This window comes from Harpegnathos saltator, unplaced genomic scaffold (assembly GCF_003227715.2).
Source record: "Harpegnathos saltator strain DR-91 unplaced genomic scaffold, Hsal_v8.6 scaffold208, whole genome shotgun sequence".
Lineage (NCBI taxonomy): Eukaryota > Metazoa > Arthropoda > Insecta > Hymenoptera > Formicidae > Harpegnathos > Harpegnathos saltator.
In genome coordinates this window covers 810,247-833,029 of record NW_020229993.1, presented here as the reverse complement: position 1 = coordinate 833,029, position 22,783 = coordinate 810,247, and the positions used below count along the sequence as shown (strand labels likewise).

The 22,783-nt window shown below is 42.7% G+C and overlaps 1 protein-coding gene and 1 long non-coding RNA gene across 4 annotated transcripts in view; one reads left to right on the top strand and one right to left on the bottom strand.

Moving 5' to 3' along the window:
• Positions 1 to 22,783, top strand: part of dpr12 (defective proboscis extension response 12) — a 357,607-nt gene that overhangs the window by 233,157 nt on the left and 101,667 nt on the right. For all 3 annotated transcript variants that reach the window (XM_011139984.3, XM_025298143.1, XM_025298144.1), the window contains one exon: positions 15,924 to 16,085. In XM_011139984.3, the coding sequence (XP_011138286.1) occupies positions 15,924 to 16,085 (162 nt within the window). The remainder of the gene's footprint in view (positions 1 to 15,923; positions 16,086 to 22,783) is intronic.
• The window catches only part of LOC112588396 (uncharacterized), a 260,117-nt gene that overhangs the window by 222,591 nt on the left and 14,743 nt on the right, over positions 1 to 22,783 (bottom strand). The gene's annotated exons all lie outside the window — the stretch shown is intronic.

The window sequence follows — 22,783 nt, the reverse complement described above, 5'->3', positions numbered from 1 at the left end:
GTACGATGGCATCATACAACTATTCGAGTGGTGAAGACGATCGATGATCACGACGCGCACATCAGCCAGGCTGATGGTAGTCGGTATGCAATTCCATAGAAACGACGCTCGAGCTCGTATTAGGTACAGATAGATGCAATAAAACCGCAGGAGAGAGCGAGAAAGGGATAGTAGAGGAGGAGAGAAGAAGGGAAGGGGGGGAGAGAGAGAGAGAGAGAGAGAGAGAGAGAGAGAGAGAGAGAGAGAGAGATACGTTTCTACCGCTTTTCCAATTTTTCTAGAATGCCGATTTTATCCCCACATCGTTTCTATTTGGATGAACTGTGAATATTTTACAAAATAGAGAAATATAAAGTCCACAGAAAGATATTTTTACGCTGGACGTCATCGTTTTCGCCAACAGAATGCACCGATGGCATGCTTCATCGCTCTCTCTCTCTCTCTCTCTCTCTCTCTCTCTCTCTCTCTCTCTCTCTCTCTCTCTCTCTCTCTCTCTCTCTCTAAAAGCATACAAGATTGATACCTGCAAAAATTCAATGACGCGATAAATCCACTCAAATTTGAAATGACATCCTTATAACAGTCCACGATTCCGCGAGGAAACTCGGCAACTTCCCATGGACATGGCCAACTTGGTTCACACGCGATATCGGCTCCATATCGCCGTCTCTTTTCCGTTATTCTAAAATTTATACGATCAGATTTCGATGACCGAAAGTTGGTCAACGTTGAGCAATAATAGTGCTTCCGAACTTTTCGGTTTTCGGATACTGGCGGTGTCACCGACTTCGACGACGGATGTGTGATCGATGCTGCGCACTCGGAGAGATCGATAGTCTTCGGAGGATTTAACTTCCTTCGGACTTCCTTCGTCCGACGCACTTTTATCCTGCGTTTCTCGCATCAGTACTCATAGGAGTGTTATGTTGTCCCCCCCTTTCCTGTTTCACAGCGCGATAACGTCACACATCCGTGTGCGCGCCAGCTTTATTTGAATTTCCAATTTCCGAAGTGTTTATTGGGGCGACTAATTAATCCGTTCGGTATTATTTTATATAATTTAACCGTTATTTTGTTTAATTACAATTCCTAAATTGTAATACGAGCAAAGATATCGCGTTAACATCGCAAAATTTCATGCGCTTTGCCGCGGAAAATAACGCGATTCCCTTGTGTTTGTGATTACATGGTGGGATTCGCAATTTTAATGAAAGTTAGTTGATAAACCACGAGTTAAAATAATTAAATCGCTAATGAAGGTTATTTGATCGTTTGCGTAATATAATACAAACAAACTACGCTAATGATATCAATTAAGATGATACACGCTCGAAACTCCATGACATAATACTTCAAATTACAACTTCAGAAAGACAAAGTCGGCATGTATCACGTGAGACGCGTTCATAATACCTTTTGATGGGCACTTTATATAGAGTGTCTATCACGTCTCGCGCGTCCGCTCATGCGCAGAAAGTACTCATTAAACTGAGTAAAAGCCCTTTACCATTTTACAAATAAGTAGGTAAAGTTTCGAATTATTAAGGAAAATTGACGAACAAGTGGGCGTGATACGGTGCAACGAGGTCTTTAGACTCGCCAGCATAGAAATTTCTGAGGATTTTTCTAAATGCAGCATAGATTCCAATAAGAAAGTCCCAACATTGTTATTCAATTACAATACCACTTGTGAACCTTATTCTTATTCCAAACATAAGTTTTCTGTCTGAAATCAAAACATAAATACCATACGAGTGCTTGATTTATCTTTTTCATTTAATCGGTAACGTCGACATTTTTATGGCATGAGATAATAAATCCTATTTTTATACCAACAATTGTATTCAACTGATTAAAAAGTAAAAAGAAATATCGATGTAAAATGAAAAATATTAATGTAAATGACCGGGAAAAATATTGAAAGAACTTCGGGTTTCTTCTCTTAATGTTACGTTAAAGTTTTATATTTAAAATAAAAATATAATATACATTATTTTGCGCAAGATATTTATAATTCATTTTGAGAGGAGAAGTTGAGCAAAATATCTAAAACAATTTGAGCACTTGCACTTTTTAAATATTTGTACTTGTAAAGTGTGTGTAAATATTCAGAACTTTCAAAGATATTTTATTCAAAAATTTTTATTCAACGTAAGTGTAAAATAGAAATAAAGAAAGAGAGAACGTTGGGTAAAAAAACGTACGGTAGAAAAAATAGGATCCATTTGAATTCCCTGTTCGGAATCATATTTTTCAAATATTACATTTTTCGCTCAAAAAATTCTTCGTAGATTTCCTACCAAAACCCATCATTCCTATGCGGAATATCTAAATCAATTGACAATAGCTCGGCAACGGCAGATAATGCGTAATGCTAAGCAACAAAGACACGAGTCATAATATTGTTCAGAATTACGTAGCGCGTGTGTCGTTGCTACGAGATCGTCAATTGATTTAGACATCTCGGATGAGATTCTTTGGATGAATCTAAAGACCCCGTCGCACCGTATCACACGAACTTGTTCATCAATTTTCTCTAATTAATACCCCGGAACTTTACGTGATTGATTTGATCCCCAAAATGGGGAGAGAATCGTCGGTTCTTCAATTAACAATTCGAAACCTACGCGGTTATTTACAAAATAATCAAAAACTCTTTTCAATCAATTCTACCTGCACACTGACGAACATCCCGACCGACGAAGAAATCGTCACCGATGAGATTTCGCAGGCAACGCCTGCGTCGTCTTCGCGATGACGTTTTTGCGGCGGAGAAAAAAACAGGAACATTGGGCACGCGAAATCTGCGACGCCGCTGCGAGCGCCGATATCGTGCATTCAGCATTCACTCGAAGGTTCTGCCAGGTCGGGTGATCCGCAAATCCACTTACGACGTCGTCGCTTTTAATTCAATTATTTATGACGAATTCGACGGCACGGCCCGATATCCGCTCGGTCCGGCGAGCGTGGGTCGAGCGGATGCGCGCGCTCGCGCTCGCGTCCACACGCGCACGGCACGTAACTGCATTACCGCGTTAGCAGTCAAACCGGGAAAGATTGATGGCGACGAAAAGTCGAACGCCGCGAAGTAATTTTGATAGAGCGTCGGTGAGCGAGTGCCGCGCGTTCCGTGAAGCCGCAACGCTGCCATCAATGTCGTCCGAGAGATTTTTTCTTTGACCACATCGCCATCACCGCCGCCGTCGCCGCCGCCACTGCTAACCACCACGACCAATATGCTGTGAGACAGAGAGAGAGAGAGAGAGAGAGAGAGAGAGAGAGAGAGAGATAACATTGACGAGCGATTGCGAAATCTCGCGGTTGCAAGAGAGGCGATGCAATAAGCGCGAAAATTAATTATAACGTCTAATCGATGATTTCTCACCAGAGGATGAAGCCTCTCTCTCTCTCTTTCTCTCATATCTTTTTTCCCTTTCTCTCGAGCATGGCGACGATATCGACTCAAGCGACATCGTCAGAGAGCGTATTAATGAATTACTCTCCCCCCAAAATTCCGATAATTAACGCGCCGCGCTTTATTGCATCGGGAAAGCTATTTCGTGCCGAGGTGAGACCCAAATCGGGGAGAAGGCTTAAACAAGTCCGCGAAATGTGCACGACGAAAAAGCGAGAGACTTGCGAGGTCAATCGAAGTGAAGTCACCGAAACAATCGATATTTATTACATTTTTCGGTGAAAAGCTGTTTTTCGGCGAAAAGCTCGTTTCAATTTTCGTTTTAAAAAAATATGTACAGCCGACAAATATATACAGTATTGCTTATACTCGAGCAAAAACGATGCATCACTCAATCGAGATCTTGCCGAAGTAATACCAAAATAGGGCAACGTATTGTCATGTAGAATTAAGCACGCCACTCATGCATCATGATATCTCGAATTTCTTTTTTAACGAAACGAACAAAGAGAGATCTGAATACGCGATAGAAAAGTAGGACGCTGGACAGGTGAAGAATTCGTTGCAAAAATATGAGACAAGCGCTTGGTAAAGTTACAAGAAACGAAGGAGGAACAACAACATTCACCGAGGCAATTTAAAGATATGTCCCGAATTACGTCTGTTTGACGCACGACGGGATTACGAAGGAAGCGCAAAATGTATGGATCTGCGTAATGTAGCGTAATTAATATGAAATGTGGCTTAACGTTGAACACTTAAACGCAGGTGCAGGGCGGGTGGGAGACCGACAGGAGGAGTATCTGACTCGGCGTCTTTGAGGGACAAGAGTCCTTTGTCTTGACGACCGTTTCGCGGCTGAATTGAAGCCATGGATTTGACCGTCGTAATGGTCCACTTCCGCCTTCGAACATTAATTTCGACCGTCTGGGGACGCTTGTGCGCGCCATTCGATAAATCGATAACCACAATAAGAGGGATCCTGCGAAAGATTAATGCCAGAAGGATATCCGTCATCCTGGCGGACGATCAACAATTTCGCGAAGCCCATCTGCGCCAATGATCGCCCGATAATGCGCATGAATCTCGCCGTTCCGTGTTATTTCCCTTTTTTTATTCGGAGAGAGAGGAGGCGAAAGAGAGAGAGAGAGAGAGAGGAAAAGTGTAGCGGGAAAGAATGGGGATGGGAAGGAGAGACATTTAATTAGCGTTATTTGCCCCCGATATACGACCACTGTACCATAATAATATTTCACGATTAACCTGCACCAAGTTGCACGCACAGCCGACGATGTATCACGGCATTAAAAATCGCATTCCGGATATTGATGCGATCATAAAGTCGATCGCTTCCCGCTCGTTTGTCCATAAATTGCAACGCAATTCCAGATGATAAACACACATGGCACTTTAAACCTAAGTATATGTTACGGCGTATTGGCTAGCTAATGGGGTCTTATTACGCGTTTCTGCGGCCGTCTTACATCACATTTATTATTTAGCACGTTCAAGTGTATTAAGTTCCAATTTAATAAGCGTTTTAAATGATATTATTTAATAGATGTACATTCACATTAATAAATGTCGATAAAAATACGCGTTTGGCAGTTTCTGCAGGACTACGTGGAAAAAGAAAAGAGAGAATTAAAATGCGAGGGTTGAGGTACAATCGAACGCGACGTGCAACAGCATCCAAACGCGCGGAGCTGCTCGCGCAAGTATCCCGGTGTAAATTATCGATTCAAGTTCAGAGTTACATAAACGTTACGGTACGTGCACTGGGAGACTCGGAGTGCTACCCCGGATGGCAGGAGAAAGATGGAGAAGAGAAGAAGAAGCAACTCGCACTCGTGTGCGAGTGCGAGAGGACGTTTTTCCCTCGCGTCTCGAACAGCACGAACCGATGCTGGTTCCAAGATACTGATTTGTAGTCTCCCGGCGAAACATCTCTCATTACGATTGTATGCAGAAAGCGCTATAGATGCGATCATTTATTGAGCCGAAACTGCACATCTCGACCCCAGAATCCCCGACGATGGACTCGTGCTGACCACTCATCTTGGCAACGAGCACCAGTAGCCGGAGTCGGCCGACAGATTTGGGTTATCCGACAGGGTCGGTCCATTGTCCTCGAGTTCTAGTAAGCTAAGCAAACGCGCCGCCTGCCACAGGAGCCAATCCCCTGTTAATTTTATTGGGCGCTGTTTATGCTAGATCGAACAGTGCACACGCAACGATATTGAACGTGTGCGTGTACCTACGAGATAGAGAGAGAGAGAGAGAGAGGAGGTGAATGGATATTCTGATATTGTTGAAAAACGGATACTTGGGAAACATTTGAATATTTCGTTAACGCATATTGAACATCTGTTAAATATCGATAACATATCCACACGTTCGCATATCGATACAGTCGACTATTAAATCCCAGACAAACTGATTAGTTCCAGTTAATAATACAATCTACAATTATTAATCCTCGTGTAACGTGTAACTCAGTAGCGTAATTACAATGGACCGGCGTAAGAGAAGTAATTGGTGTGAGTGTGAAATACGCGTGAAATGTAAAATGCAATTCTCCCACGCTAAATTGATATCCCCGAAATTGCCGGTGCGATAAGAAAATAACGCGCGCCGTGCCATCTCGTAAATACAGCTCTTATACTTCACCCTCGTCTCTCCTCCCCTATCCTACCCCCTCCTTCTCTCTCTCTCTCTCTCTCTCTCTCTCTCTCTCTCTCTCTCTCTCTCTCTCTCTCTCTCACTCTTCCTCCCTCCTTCGTCCTCAGGTTTAACCCCCGGAGCGTATCCCAGAGAGAGCACTGTATGGATTTAGATTATACGACAGCTCTGCATTGTCGCAGCGTGCCGCGGCGTTTTCGCCCGCGGCGTGCTAATCCGCGTAGGCCCGTTAATTTTATTGGATTGTTTATTGGGCAGGAGGACGCGGGAAAGCGATGCGTCAGAACCGGCCATCGGCCGCCGTAATGCCGCCGCGCCGCCGCCGCTGCCGCCGCCGCCGCCGCCGCCGCCGTCGCCGCCGCTGCCACCGCCGCTACCGTTGCATCGAGGGACTCTCCAAACTGGCGCGTTCGCATTTAGTAACTCCATTAACGCGTTAACAATCGGCGGGACCCGGGCCGACGTGGTTATCGCCGGATCGCGCTTGTACAGCGGCGATCTCGCGTGCCCCCGATAGCGCCGGCAATCACGTTTCGTTCCGTCCGAGCGGTGATACGAAACGAGCCGACACATAAAGGTAGGTCCAGACTTGTGTCGTATCACCGTATCGTATCATGATCGCGTATCGTAATCGGCCGAGTGTGGACGGGATACTATATCGTATCTGCGTATCAAGATGATACGCAGGAACGATACGACTATAATCGACTTGGAGTCGGTATTATCGTCGGTGGGTAGTCCGCTGCGCGCGGCGGTAGCACCTATTGACCGAAAATACTTATCTTAGCGATAATTACGGCGATAGTGATGATGAAGATATTCTATCTTCTTTCCGCTCTGCTCAGCTAATCTTCCGGTGTCACGTGCGATTTCCTCCCACGCGTCACTTCTCTTTAATCTATTATTTCTTTAATCTATTAAAATGATGGGGGGATCCGCTCAGCGGATTCCAAAGAGTACTTTTTTGTTTATAAAAGTTAATTTCTGAATTAATTATTAATTCTATCACTTTGTCTTGTGACCATTCCATAGCATCAGCCATGACTGCCAGAAGTGATACGACTGAATAAAACGAGAGATCTCATGTTGGCAAATCGATATAGGATCTGGACAGGTCATAAGTCACGTCTACACTCATCGTATCCGTATCACGTATCATTTCTTTAATGTTCGCCAAAGTACCGACCAAGTCGATCGTAATCATAGCGTGTCTACGTTTCATTTCTTGGACGTTTCGGCGAAAAGCCGACTTCAAGTCGATCATAGTCGTATCGTGCCTGCGTATCACCTTGATACGCAGATACGCAATACGCAAAAACAATACGGTGTCCCGTCCACCGTATCATGCCGATCATGATACGATATAGGGATGCGACACAAGTCTGGACGTGGTTTGCGGCATCCCGTTCACATTTGGCCAATCACGATACTATACGGTGATACGACACAAGTCTGGACCCACATTAACTCGGAGACTCTACTCGTTATCGTTCGTCCAGTCCGCTTCTCCTCGTGCGCGGTATGAGTGTGTGTATGTGTGTAAGCGAGTCTTTTTTGCCCCCCCTCCCCTTCCCTCTTCTCTCCCTCTATCTTCGTTTTTCTTTCCCTCCTATTTTTTTCAGCGGCGCCAACAACGATCTCGCGCGATCTCTGATAGTCTGATAGTCGAGACGATTTCGCCTGCGCAATCAAGCCCGCCGGATATCGCGTTACGATCTTCGATAACGCGAGCGCGCACGAGGACGCCATGATCGCCACGTCGCTAGCCCGAATAACGCGACATCCGGCCTGTATCCCGTAGCTTCTAGGAAAAGACTACGTCGTTCTTCAAAGTCGGCCGAAGTCACTTTCCACCGCCGGGCTCGAAAACCATTTTTACGGCGATACGCGGCGGAATATATCGGCGCATATAGTGTACGCGCGAAATGTTTATAGTTTTTTACACGAAAGAACCGAAAGTGCGCGCGACAAAATTGATTTCGTTCATATAACGGACGTTTACGTCCGCCACTCTTGTAGTAAATTCAAACCGAGAATCGAGTATCTTTTTTTTTGTTACTTTCTCGTGTCTCATGTGAGATTTTTAAGCGAAGTTTTAAAACGAGGTTTGCAGAATGCAATTTGTCTTTCCGATTAATAACACAGCGTACATCGTATTTAAATTCAGACAGCCGGACAAATTGCGCTCCGAGTCCAAACCGAGGTTCGACATAGATCAATTTCCACTTTAACGCGAGTACAAAAGTCGACGTCTTTCGCGTTTGCATAATTATGTTAATTAATCCTGAGTCCACAGAGAAATAGTTGCACGTACATCGCAAGCGCAAGTGGCGGCGATCTCCTCTTTCTAATGCTTTCTGTTTCAACTTGCCACGACTTGCGGCTTCGAAGTGATGTTATAGACGTTTACATCGACCCGCGCGCGCTCGATCGGCTTCGCCGCCCGCCGTCCGCCGCCCGTCGGGTAGGTCACGTGCGGAGCGAAACAATAGCCGCGTTCCATCCGTGAGCCATACCTACCGCTGCACGTGACGGCACGCAGCGAGCGCGGCCTTGCCCCCACTCCGCGGCCCAGCGAGGTCGTTGCGGTCGCTCGCCTCGGTCTAACAGGTGCAGCACGAAATAAACACAATACGTCGGCTCGAGAACAAGTGCCAGGCGTCGCACTGACGCGAAAAATGCAGCAAACAGCTGAGATAGCGGCTCTTTAAGCTTCGTGTTTCTTTCTGACTCCATCAACCGCGCCGCGGCGAAGCAAGAACCTTAAACGGCTGTAACTTGCTAATGATTCGACGTAGCGAAACACAAAACAGTCCCTTTGACACGCGTCTATGTTGCATTCTTATCAATTTCGAAGATTCGAACGTGGTGATTGATTGAAACACGGCAAGCTTGCTCACATGAGCAACGCGCGACTTCTCATTCATGACAGAATCATTCCGATTCTTCCTTTTGTCTCGTTTATTGCGACATAATGAAGTTGCGGCGAAATTAATGTTGTTACAATAACAAATTTGTTAGAAAAATCCTACGTCACTTTTTATACCGCACTTTTATTATTAGGATATTGAAATTGAAGAAAATTAGCGAGTCAATATGTATGAGATACGATGAGATGAGCTTTGTAGCTCTGCTAGGAGATTAAAAAGCACAGCAAAGCTAAGCATGTTTTTTTCAAACTAACCTACAGAGCTCACATACAAAAAAGTATATACCGCATTTAAATAAATATTATTTGTCTCAAGTATTTCATAAGTTTATACATGCGCAATTCTAGCATAAATTCATTTTATAAGCGTAAAAAGAAATTATTTCAAATATTTTCGAGATTTTAATAAGTTTAGAACAAATTGAGATCAAGAATTTCAAATCGAAATGAGAATATTAAATTATAACGAAATTTTGTTTCTTTTCTCTTCCTCTTTTCTATATATGTATGTGATATATACATAAAGTATAAAAATTTATAACGTTCTTGAGAAGAGAAAAAATTTTTCTTTCTCGATTACACAACAAAAAAGAACTTGTCCAAAATTTACGAGTATATTTTAAGGCTATTATCAAGAAAATATTCTTTATTAAGCATTATTTAAAAGAAGAAAAATAGATTAAGTAATTGCTTCTCTTAGCAATATTTTTCTTTGTACATCCCATCGCATCGCGCGTATTAATTCGCCAGTCGTCTTGATAATATAATATCTCAAATGATAAATGATATTTAAAATAAATCGTGGTTGTTCACAAAATGATTTGCGAAAAGGGCTTTTTGTACAATTTAATGAACTGTACCTGCGCACGTACATATCGATATATCACACAAAGAAAATTCCGTCTGGTCTTTTATTATTATCAGCGATTCGTTACCGATTCCACGTCGGCGATTTTATCAATCCACCTCTGTTTCGAAATAAATATATCTACGTAGAAATATGAAAAAATCAATTGTCCGACGTAATGTTTAATTTTCGCTCAAAACGGCGAGATACATGGAGCTGCAACGTTGACCCCGTAACGTTTTCTCCGGTTCGCTGTAATCGCTGTAATAATCCAAAATCGCGCGAGATGTCAGATGATCGCTCAGATGGTCGAAGCCATAAATTGCCGTCCCGCGTTTGATCAACGGTAAAACGTAACAATAATATAAATATAATCGTTTTATCAATACCGCCGATTCCGACAAACGTTGACATTCCGTTTCGTTTGTTCATCGCGTTGCAATATCCACACGATGCGTTCGCGCTGCGTGTAGCGTGAGCCGTGAGATAACTTTGTTATTACATATTAATTCGCTCTACAAATACTTTGACCCGAATCGAAATATGCGGCATTATGATAAAGCAGCACAGCATTCGAAAATAACGTTTGCGGTCGCGCGCGGAACGTTACACGGCGAATACCGCAACTATAACCGTTGGAATAGCGCAAAACGGAAACTGAAAAGCCCGATCCAGGGTACAGCTGAGCCTTCAGCGAGATAACTGGTTGCGGTCAGTCATCAGTCTCGTGGAGGTTTTCAACACAACCTAACGTTATTTATCGCATCTGCTTCAAATCTACTTTCAAAAAGGTCGCTCCTTTCAGCGAATTGATTCACGATTCGAGACTGTAAACAGATTGTCTGCGTGTTTCTTTCAAATCCGTCGTCAATTTCGAACCAACAATCATCGATTGATGTAATAATGCATAAGTCGATGAAAGCGATCTTTCACAGAGAATAAAGTTTTTATCATATGAAATTTTTTCAATGTTTTTGGCATTGCAGGGATAAACTGTGAGTAGAATTTATCTTGCTACGAAATGTGTGTGTGTATATATATATATTAGGTAAATCGGAAAGTTCCGTCAGTTTAGCGACAAGTAGCTATAGCTAAAACTGTCGTTAACCTCTAATGTCTAAACGAAGCTTAATAGTTTATTTTGACATCTGTCAATAACATTCAGTACATAAAAGTATACGTTTGCATCAATAACATTGTTCTTCACTGCATCGAAAATGTCGAAATTTGAGCCAAATAAGCGTCATTTGCGCGAAGTGTTAATCTTTTGCTTCAATTGTAAGTAAACTGCAGCTGCTTGTAGAAGTTTATGATGATAATGCTCCTTCCGATAAAACATGCAGAGAATGGTTTCGACGCTTTAAAATTGGTGATTTTGATGTAGAAGACAAAGAGCGTTCTGGACGGCCAAGAGTATTCGAAGACGAAGAATTGCAAGCATTGGTGGACGAAGACTCATGTCAAACGCAAAAGCAACTTGCAGAAGCATTAAATTGTGCTCAATCTGTCATTTCCGATCGTTTGAAAACCTTAGGAAAGGTTTACAAGGAAGGGAAATGGGTCCCATATGAACTGAAGCCAAGAGACATTGAAAGGCGAAAAACCATCTGCGAAATTCTGCTTGCTAGGCAACAAGGAAAGGGGTTTTTACATCGTATCATCACTGGGGATGAAAAATAGATTTATTTTGACAACTCCAAACGTCGAAAAACTATTTGCGATTCCGGCCAAGCCTCAACATCGACGCCAAAGAGGAATATCCACGGCAAGAAGGCAATGCTCTGTATTTGGTGGGATGGTGGGAAAGGTGTGCTGTACCATGAGCTGTTGAAAAGTGGTCAAACAGTCACAGGGGATCTCTACAGAGAACAAATAGTCCGTTTGAGCCAAGCATTGCACGAAAAACGAGTAGAATATGAAACGAGACAGCATAAAGTGATTTTGCTTAATGACAACACTCCGCCTCACGTCACAAAATCTGTCAAGGAAACGTTAGAAGCACTTCGCTGGGAAGTGTTACCCCATGCGGCTTATTCACCAGACTGTACCCCTCCCGACTACCACTTGTTTCGGTCGATAGCACACACACTTGCTGACGAATGCTTCAATTCTTATGAAAATGTCGAAAAATGGCTGGCTCTCTGACTGGATAGCCTCCAAAGATGAAGTCATTCTTTCGCCGCGGAATTCGCTTGCTGACCGAAAGATGGGAAAAATCATCGCTAACGATGGACAATACTTTGATTGATGTACTTTTTCATTTTGTTTCTTAAATAAAACCATACGTTTTACAAAAGAACGGACGGAACTTTCCTAATATACACATATATATTAAATATATATTAAACGAATCTCATATATATATATATATTAAATCTTACTATAAAAGTCTTTCCGTGCACGTGACTTGCGAATATAAAATTAACATATATATTTTAAAAGCCAAGTGCGCCGTTGGCTTTAGCAGAAAAGAGAGGAAATGTACGTTTGAGAAATCTCTTCGCGCGCGCGTGAGTGTGTGTGTGTGTGTGTGTGTGTGCGCGTATCAGGTTTTTATATGTAAGCTATCGTGTTCCCACCTATTCGTCTCTGCTTGCTTTTTCAAATATATCTTCAAGTATCGCATGAGTATTCTACACTGACGTGCCACAATATAGCGACATGCTTCTTTCAATTGATGTGCCGATGGTCCACTGCACGTAAAAGGGTTGGGAAACGCTGACCTACATACATCATACAGACCGCTGCACTCTACACGGCAATAGAACCGACCGCGCCGGTTGTTTCGTCGAAATTTCAACGGCGTAAACTTTACTTCGGGGTATGCCTTTCGAAACTCCCGTCGTGTCTCCGAGAGTCGTCGGGAACAAGCTCCTTCCCCGAATCGGTATCGATTGAAACCACTGCCATTCTCAACTTTGCCGGAAAAAAAAAAAGCAAAATTCGGAGGAAAGGAAAAACGAAGACAAAGGTCGCTTCCGACGACCAGTTCCGAGCTTAATTTTGTTAACGTGAAAACTGGATGAGAAACAAAAGAAAGTAAGCATCTCTCGGCTGTAAGTTCTCTCTCTCTCTCTCTCTCTCTCTCTCTCTCTCTCTCTCTCTTTCTCTCTCTTTCTTGGAAATATCAAAAATGTCCATCATGATGATGCGGAAGTGGACGCTTTTCACTTAAGAATTCGAATTTTAGGCAGTCAACTTGCGGCTTCCGTATGACTGAAGTAGAAATCACGATCATTCGAATCTATCCGAAAGAAGAAGAGGGAAAAAAGAAGGAGGAAGAGGAATCGCGCGCACCTATTCACGCGTGATAGATTTAGGACCGCGCTGCGTCGCGTCGCGTCGCGAATTCGATTCTTCCATGCTTTCGACGGCGATCTTGCGAAAGCGCGCGGCGCTAAATTTAGGTTCAGACGGACCTCTCGGACGAAAGGGCGGGAGAAAAGGCAAATCCAAAATAATCAGTCTAGCGGGAAATTTCGCATCAATCTAAAGTTTGAAGCCGATCGGAGTGCTTCGAGTGCTTTAATGCTTTCGGACGGGAGTCGATCTCTTCTGAATGCCTGGAAACATTGGAACGCCCGATTGTAGCCGAGAAGCGTGGTCGCGCCGCGCGGCGAAGTTTCGCTACTTGAAATTTCCGAGAGCGCGCCCGTCGTCCTGGCTCTCCCAACGTCCGCAAACAGTCTAAATTAATACGTTACAATTATGTAAACACTAATAATTATGTAAACTGCTAATTAGCATGTTTATGCCGACGTTACTCGTGTAAAGTGCAGTTTCGCGAATGCCCATCGCTCATACGCTTATACGCGTAAAATGAGAAAAGTGCGTATCATAGTAAAGTTAACAACAATTGGGTCAACCGCATTCTGTTCTCGTTTTTGTACGTCTTCTTTTTTCACTGCCTTTACTGCCAGTTACACATGTGCAACTGTAGGGCAACAATAGCGAAAAAAGTAATATTACTGCCTCCAACATCTCATTTCTTCCGTGTGTTTGCGAGAAACATTTCGAGCCCGACTTGATGGGCTCCAAATGTCGAAATATTTTTTACCCGTTATATATCCGCAGGCAATCTCCAAATAATTCTGTCGTCCGGTCGACAAACGATTTCAAAGTCACTCGTTTGCACTCCGATGGAAACTCAGAAACATGAAGTCCAGGAAAATGCTATTCTAACACGGGTTAATCAAACAATGAAGAGCCGAAGAGATGAGGACGTGCGGGGCGACGTCGAGTGGGTCGAAAAATGATCGTATATTTACTCATCCACGGTATAGCGCGATAGGGAACGTATGCAGGAGAGTTGATCTTATCGCACGTAATCCAACGTTATGTTGGATTACCATTTATATGATCCATACGCGTCGATACAATCCAGACACCGTGATTAGCTATTTCGCCGGATGAATATCTTATGTTTTATGCATTCTCTTTCTCCGATGAACTCAAAGCATCGTGAAGGAGGTGGGAAGCAAGAAGCCCATCTAAGGAACAGAGGCAGGTCTGCCGCATTCCCCCAGAGAGATCGGGATCGTATTTCCGTGGCTCTCACAATTTTACTATTTATGTAATATCGTACTCACACACAGTCCCTCAGGGGACTCTCAAACCTCTAGAGGTTCGCAAGATAGGTCGTAGCGTTTGAGCAAGGACGAAGTTGCTAAGCACCGCTAAAACCATTTCTGTACAGGAGGACTTCGCTCCGTAAGCTCTTCGCACCCCTCCCTCTTTCTCTCTCTCTCTCTCTCTCTCTCTCTCTCTCTCTCTCTCTCTCTCTCTCTCTCTCTCTCTCTCTCTCTCTCTCTCTCTCTCTCTCTCTTTATCTCGTTTGGCAAATAATAATAATTGTAGTGACAAGCGGTACGGAAGTACAAATGACTTTTGTTGCATCAGAGAAGTTATTCCCTATAGAATAAATTAAACGAATGAAGAGTAATGATTCATTCCAGCGTCTCGAGAGTATTTGGACATATTCTGACATATTTAGTAAAATATATTTTCTTATAAAAAAGATATATATATATATATATATTTATACTTTTTTGTATAAAAATATGTATATGTATAAAAATATATGAATTCTATTCAGATCTGTGCATCTCACTTCCATCAATAAAATGTTCTGATATTCTTGCGCAAGTGACACTGTACATAATTACGTACGAAATTCTTCACGTACTTAATCCGTCTATATCAAAATGTATGGGCGCATAGCAAGCACAGAATAGTTAACGAACTTTGCTCTTTAGCTAAAAGCGATCAATTTTTACCTTCGTTAGACGTCACGCTAAGAATAATATACTTCAGCAAAGCCATTCGAGCTGCAATTAAACTTAATTATATGCTTACGTGACGTAATTGCAAATCTTCGTAACAAGCTCAATTCAAATTTAGAAGGTTCAAGAAACTAAAAGAAAAAAAAAAAAAGAGTCGCTGTATGCCTGTATACAAACTCCGTTGTACAAATAGCGTTGTATATATTTTCGATATGTTTCGAGCGATAAATAGGTCACTGTCATTTACTCGCCAGCGATGTTTCATGCCGCTCCCATTTTATCATGACTTATTTATTCGCGGAAATAATTATTTCCTATCGAGAGCCATTAAAAACGTTCGACGCGTTATTTTCCAATTAAATCCAATCGGTTATGTTAATCCAATTTATATAAAAGCAAATACACGCTCGTGTACCGGCGGTCTTGTATGACCTTAATATTTGTTTCAATTAAATTTGATCGCGCGTGTTTGTCAAATTAAACAAATTATTCATGTGACATTTTAATTTTCCACAAGAGACTATTCTTTATACAACCTCGACGCAAAGTTATTATAATTCGCGTCCGCGGAGAAGAATGCCAAAATACCTCGTGTTTTTCATCGTGCTATTAGATGTAAATTTAACCAACAAGCATCAACTCGAGAGAGAAGAAGAGAGAGAGAGAGAGAGAGAGAGAGAGAGAGAGAGAGAGAGAGAGAATTAACTCGAGCTTTTATATTTATTAACGTTGTATGACGTCGACCGCTAATCAATCATCGTGTTTCAGATATCGTGGATCCGGCGACGTGATTTCCACGTCCTAACAAGCTCTATGTTCACGTATACGAACGACGAGCGATTTCAAGTCCTGCATCCCGAGGGCTCGGACGATTGGACCCTTCAAATAAAATACGTCCAAGAGAGAGACAACGGGACGTACGAGTGTCAGGTAACGTGATTCATCTTGAACAGTCTTGTTACTGTTGGTTAATTAATTCGATCCACTCTAACGAGCATTTTCCCGCACTCACTGCGCGCGTACATTGTTTTTTCATCGCTTGCTTAGTCGCCTGATCTAGTAACCGCCCTTTTCATATTTCTCATTTTTATCTCTCGTATTTTTCTCTCTTTCTCTCTCTCTCTCTCTCTCTCTCTCTCTCTCTCTCTCGCACGTTTCACAAAATGACGTTGACAAAATTCCGTCAAACAAGTCGCGTTCGCGCCGGTTCACGGTTTATCGTCGCGAACAATGTTCGTAGCGCGAAAATCATGACGCAAGAGAGAGACACGCCTTTTCATCGTAACGTAATTGATATCTTCAAATTGGCTATATATATTCCAATAATGCGCTTTATGACGATACGAGGGCAAATGATCGGTGATTTATGCCAAAGGTATACAGCGGGAGCAATAAATCCTCCTATTAATAATTCCCGACATCGCTGATCGCGCATACCACAACGCGTCCGATATTAATTCGGCAGTAACTTTGATGCATACGCCAAGTCTACTCAGGCGATACATATGACATCATTTCGCTCGCCGTAATCGAAATTCTTCACTGCGATAAACCATTGTAGAAGGTAAAAATGAAGACGACAATCTTACGCATTGATTGACGGGACTCCTCGCCGAACATTCCACAACTCAATACATTCGCCATCGCGTATCACACGCGTACACAACGATTTTCACGAGAAACCAAGCGTAACATAAGGCGAATATCCCAGTTAGTTTCAATTAGCGATTAAGTAGCCTCATCGCGAAAATAAATTAATAAATTAACATCTACGTGTTAAGCTGAATATATAAAGTTCATTTTTTTTTCTAGGGAAATTCAAACATGGACTTTTAATTGTGTTATACACTTCTTCTAATTTGTCGAAAGATTTAAACTTACATATAATACTTTCCCAGAAAGGACTGCGTATCATTTGGTAACATGACAGTTTGGTTTTATTTCAAATTTGTTATAACAACCGATAATATATACAATTGACTCAGAACATATGTTTTAAAATAAATAAGGACTCGTCTTAGTTGATTTATTAAGCGTAATGGATGCAATTTTGTCACAAATTGGGCCACTGTCACTAATTGAGACATTTACCTTACGTGTGACAGTTTATTCCATTTCCACACAAATAAATTAATCTATTGCTCTGTTGGGTCAAATCAAGTCTCCCCTTGCCTCCCTATTGCTCTATTATTGTCCGTTATGTAAAATGAAAAAAAAACGAGGAAAGTTTATTCGTGGCGATTTCTCAGATGAACGTTGATAATGAACGTGTTAAGTAGAAAACGTTGCGACGAAGGTAAAACAGACGCTGGAGGAGCGCCATCGCCGCGAAGTGACGCGGTGAAACTTTGATACTTGATTAATAAAAAAATGTGATACCCGTCGCCATTACTGCGAAAGGTATAATTAAACCTAACTGCTCGAGCGTGCTAATACGTAAATCTGTGTGACGTGTGAACAGCGGACGGAAGGCTCTCCTCTTGCTGCATATTCATGCATTTTTCCCCTCTAATGGAACGGCAAACACGAGTCCGCGACTACGAGCGCGTGTGCGAAAGAAATCGGACGGCGTGAGTAACGAGACACGAGAGACGCGCGTTCTCGCCGGCATCGAATAAACTCCAGCCGAGGCTGGAAACCGACGGTAGTCTTTGACCTTTCGGCGGAAGTTTCGCCAAGCCACGGATCAAGTTCGGTAGCAAAGGTGACCTCTTATGTTAATTTCGTGTGCGAATACACAGCATCGCGCCGCGTCCAACTTTTTCCGCTGAACTTGGGAAAACTTCCGTTTCCGTCTCGCCTCGCTTTCTCAATCCGCTTAGAGGGAAAGTATTTCTTCGGCTCATTGTCGTAGCCAAATGAGTTTCGAGGTAAGCTTTAGCCATGACCAAATGGAATGACCGTAAGCGCGAAAACGGTACTTTTTGGATATTTTGTACTCAGACTGGCTCTTATGACTGTCGCGCGCGATCGATGAGGTGATCGATGATGGAGAATTTGATGATTTTTAAGCTTCCTAGGCTCGCGTAATTTCCTAATACGTTCAAGACTCATCTCGAACTTGTGCAACTGAGTTTTCAATAACGGAAATGATATACGTATGTTACTTGTTCTTGACAGGAATGTTGGTTTTCGACAGAGTCAGAGTGCTCGCCTGCATGATAATATTTGTGGTCTCGGATAAGCGTCGATTTTGCATTGGTTTTAGAGCGCAATACACGAATCAAGGAAGATTTAACGGAAGAATAGATGAAGGGCCTATGTTAATAAGAGTCACGTTAATTTTCGATCGAACTTTTGTCTACCTGTAAATATATAATATCATTTTACGAGGGAAATTAATTATATTTATAAAGCAACTACATTGTATTGAGTTAAACACTGAATTTATCTCATACAACGATTTCGTCATGTCGATATGTAGTAATAAACTTGCTAAAACTTGCTAACAAAGTTACTGAAATTCACTAAAAGTTACTCTCAGAGATCTCAAACAGATTTTCTCGTGCACACTTACATTTTACATAACTTTTTCTTCTAAACGGATCCATCGCATTTTCATTTTATACGAATCGTCATTCTATACGAAAAATAAGTTTAAATGCCGTATAAAACACTTACGAGCGATACAGGCTTCGTATATCGGCGAGCACGATCGCTGCCAAATTTATGTACAACTGTCTGTCTGGACACGTTCCACGGAGATGAATGGCGTTCGATATAACAAGCAACGGTGAAAAATTGTAGAACAGATTTAGCCGGACCTCGCGGAACCTGTGCGCACGCACGTACAAAGGAAATAATCCAAGGCGAAAATCGCCCGTTACGAAGTAACAAATATATTACAATTAAACGAAGCACGAGAGAGGAAATTAACGAGTGTGTTCAATGCGCAACGGAATATTAAAAGCCGATTATGGCTTCAGACCGTGGTTGAAATTCAGACCGTAGTTTCGTAATTCAACAGCTACGCGGAAGCGGATGCGAGCGGGAGAGCGAAACCACGCCGGTCGTACTTACGACAATTTGTTAATGTTAAACTGATTACGACGCGCAAGATAATCTCGGTATAAGCAGCCGAGCGTGGCGTAGCGCTCACCGTATTCTCGCTCGTGCCGAAACGTGCACGTTGTATTTTCCATATGCCTCGTCGCTGCACGATCGCGCGCGCGCGCGTGCTCCGCCCGACGATAATAATCAATATTTCCCACTAAACTCGACATTTTACGCCGTGTGATGTGTTACTTCGAACGGAACGGTAATATGGCGCGGATGGCTGGGCCGGAACATGAGGCCAATGTGCGAGGGACCGATACGAAAAAGGACGATCAATGACGCGTTCGTCGGCTGTTGCCGAATGCGACGGTGCGTAGCGCGGCTGTCTCGTCTATTTAGTCACGTAGATGAATATAGGGGAAGGGGAGGAGCCGCGGGGGCCGCGGTTGTATGAGCGCAATGCAACTCTCGACACCTCATTATGTAGCAGGGGGTTGCCGGGCGTGAAGATTACCTTGTCACAAGGTCGATAGCATATGGGATATCTTTCCGACACCGGCTATGTATATTATAACGCGCGAAATGAGTGCCGACCGTGCGATTCACAGCTGGTGGTTCATCACTGTAGTAACTAATTAGAAGTCATCGGGACTATGATTAAATGTCTGAAACGATCGCTTGTCGCTGTGATGACGAATCACGTCACCGGATAATGGATCGCCCGTTAACCCTAGCACGAATCGTTCCGAGTGTATGTGTGTGTGTGTGTGTGTGTGTGTGTGTGTGTGTGTGTGTGTGTGTATGTGTATGTGTGAGTAGCGTGTACCGAAAGTTTGGTACAATTATTTAAATTGCGGCAAAAAAGGGTAATCACGGTCAAATCGTCCGACCTCGTGGTTGAAATTATAACAGAGGGAAAAGTCTATCGATTTAACACTCGCGAAGCAAAGGTATTGAAATACAAATGATTCAAGATGTTTTCAGGCTATTATTGTACATCGGGATTGTAACATGGAACAATAAACAAAATCCAAGATGGAAATACAAGACGGTATTATCTAGAAATGCAGAAAAATATAATACACAGAAAAATAAATTGGATCTTCTTCTTAACCCGATCTTCGATATTCTACGCGGAGTACTATATGAAGAGAAATATTTGTTTGAACGAACCAATGTTCTGTGAAATATGAGCGATTCAGAAAAACTCCGATTGAAAATATCGGAATATCCCGTTTAAGTTAACCAGAAATATGGATAATTTAGACTTAGTATTTTCTGATAACTTCAATCGAAATTTTGTGTATCATTTATATTTCACCAGAAAATTATTTCATTCAGCCAAACATTTTTCTTCCCATATAATGGTCAAGAGACGAAAGGAGAGAAAGAAAGAACGACCGATAAAAAGCCTAATCACAGTTACTAATGAGCAATTTCCGTCTTATCACGTCATCCACGGTGCCAAATGCTTCGATCATTACGACCCTCTTCGGCAGTCTAGCGTAATTGTCCGTCAAAGACGAATTGTGTCAAGAGATAAAAATATAAGCGGATTTATAAATCATGCTCGCCTGTACATAAAAGCTTCAATTTAAACCCGCAATTAAAGTGACGTTGTGCGCGCGCTGCCTCGCGAATTAACAGGCAAACAGCATTAAATGAATAGCAAGCATTCTCGAAATCTGTCTCTCGGCAATTCGATAGATCGATCGTCGGCAAACGTCGCTGTTCATCGACAGAGTGTATCTCTCTTCATTCATTCGCCAATTCATTTTCCTATTCATTCTCATTTGGCTGTGACTTATATTTCTCCTACACAAACGAGAGCTCTGCGGCGCAATCCTTCCCGAATAATTTACTCGGAATCGGATAAATCGGGATGAGAAAGAAAGAGAGAAAGAGAGAGAGAGGGAGAGAGAGAGAGAGAGAAACCTCGAGAACGTTGGAAATACCTCTACAAAGTTATCCCGCGCGGCTCTCTCCTATCGTCGCTATTGTCGCGGTGGACGTTCCTCGACGCGAAAAGCATCGAGCGCGGCTATCGTGGACGACAGATATACTGCGGCGAGCATTTTATTGCGAGCGAGACCACGCGACGACCACGATTAAGTGTAATTGAAGATGGAACGATGGGAAGCTTTCCGAGTAATCGAAACCTCGCTACCGCAATGTCTACGCGGCAAATGAGGAACCTGATAATGTGCGTGTGTGCGTATGGATGTGTGTGTGTGTGTGTGTGTGTGTGTGTGTGTGTGTGTGTGTGTGCGCGCGAGCGAATGGGTGGTTGGGCGAGCGGATGCATTTACGTGAGGGTGAAACACCAGCTTCACTTTTGCCGTTTGAAACATTTTCTCGCGCCACCATTCGCGCATTAGACTCGTCGCGCTATGAGCGAGAGAGGAAGTTGCGGATAGATCCACCTGGGATAAGATAATAATGAATACGTAAGATATACAGTCGTACGAGGAAGCTTGGAGAAAATCTTCGAAAGGAGATGGAAAAAGAAAAACGGGAGGATTCTTTCATTCCTGTGTGAGACACCGCTGAGACTCGAGACGTTTATCTCTCTAGCAAACGAGGCGTTTGATTGAAAAACAAGCGTTTCGCAACAACACCTAGCCACTTTCCAGAACCACTTTCATCGTGATACTCGAGCGTCGTTTTACAAAAAGCAAAGTTGTCAATTCTATGTAACGGACACGCGCACAAATACCCGCATAGAAAATTTCTTGGGATTTATTTAGGATTTATTTAAGTCCTGAGCACAGATTCATGTCAGAAACGCACGGAGAATAAAGTTGCTTTGAACTAACGCGTAACAATGAACAAACCAAACGCGTTTCGGTTGAAGAAAACAGAATTTCTGATCCTTAAGATCGAATTTAATTTACAGAAGACAGATATTCTATTTTCCTCGATCAAAATGTGATATCGCTTCGTTCATCGTCGCATTTAACCAATTCAACTTATTTTCTTTTTCCTTGTGTTTCAAACACGTACGATACTATAAACAGAACACCCAGAGTTCCCCAATTTCTCTCTGGTTTTCACTTTAGCATTTCACGTTAGCATTTGATTTTCTTTATTTTTCAATTCTACCAGAACACCACAGAGCCAGAACGTGCGTTACGCGCGCGCGCACTTCTGATTTTAAAGGATTATATTATATATTGCAATCCATTAAAAAACACACGTAATCTTCGCAAATCACTTAACCGCGAACTGTCAAAACCGTTTGGAACTCGGTATTACGGACTGAAAAAAGCGTAAATTCCCATATTTCTCTATTCACTCTAAATAGAGAAGCCATATGTTTGGGCTTTCCAATTGGTATCGCAATCGGATAACCAATTCTGGTACAAATTTGGAAATTCTAATCGGAATCTATGCGGTATCTGAGCAAATCCCGGGAAATTGCAGTGCGCGGTGCAGCATAACGGAGCTTATGATGCTTAAAACATCGTTAAAACGCTCGGAAACACTGGCCCTGTAAGCTATAACGTTTCCTCTTTGGAATCTAAGAGAGAACTAGACCCCCGTTATCTGCGCCGGCAAAGTACAGATTTGCCGGTGAGACGCGCCGAGAGATATTTAGTCTGAAATCCGCGGTACTTTTGCGCTTAACAATT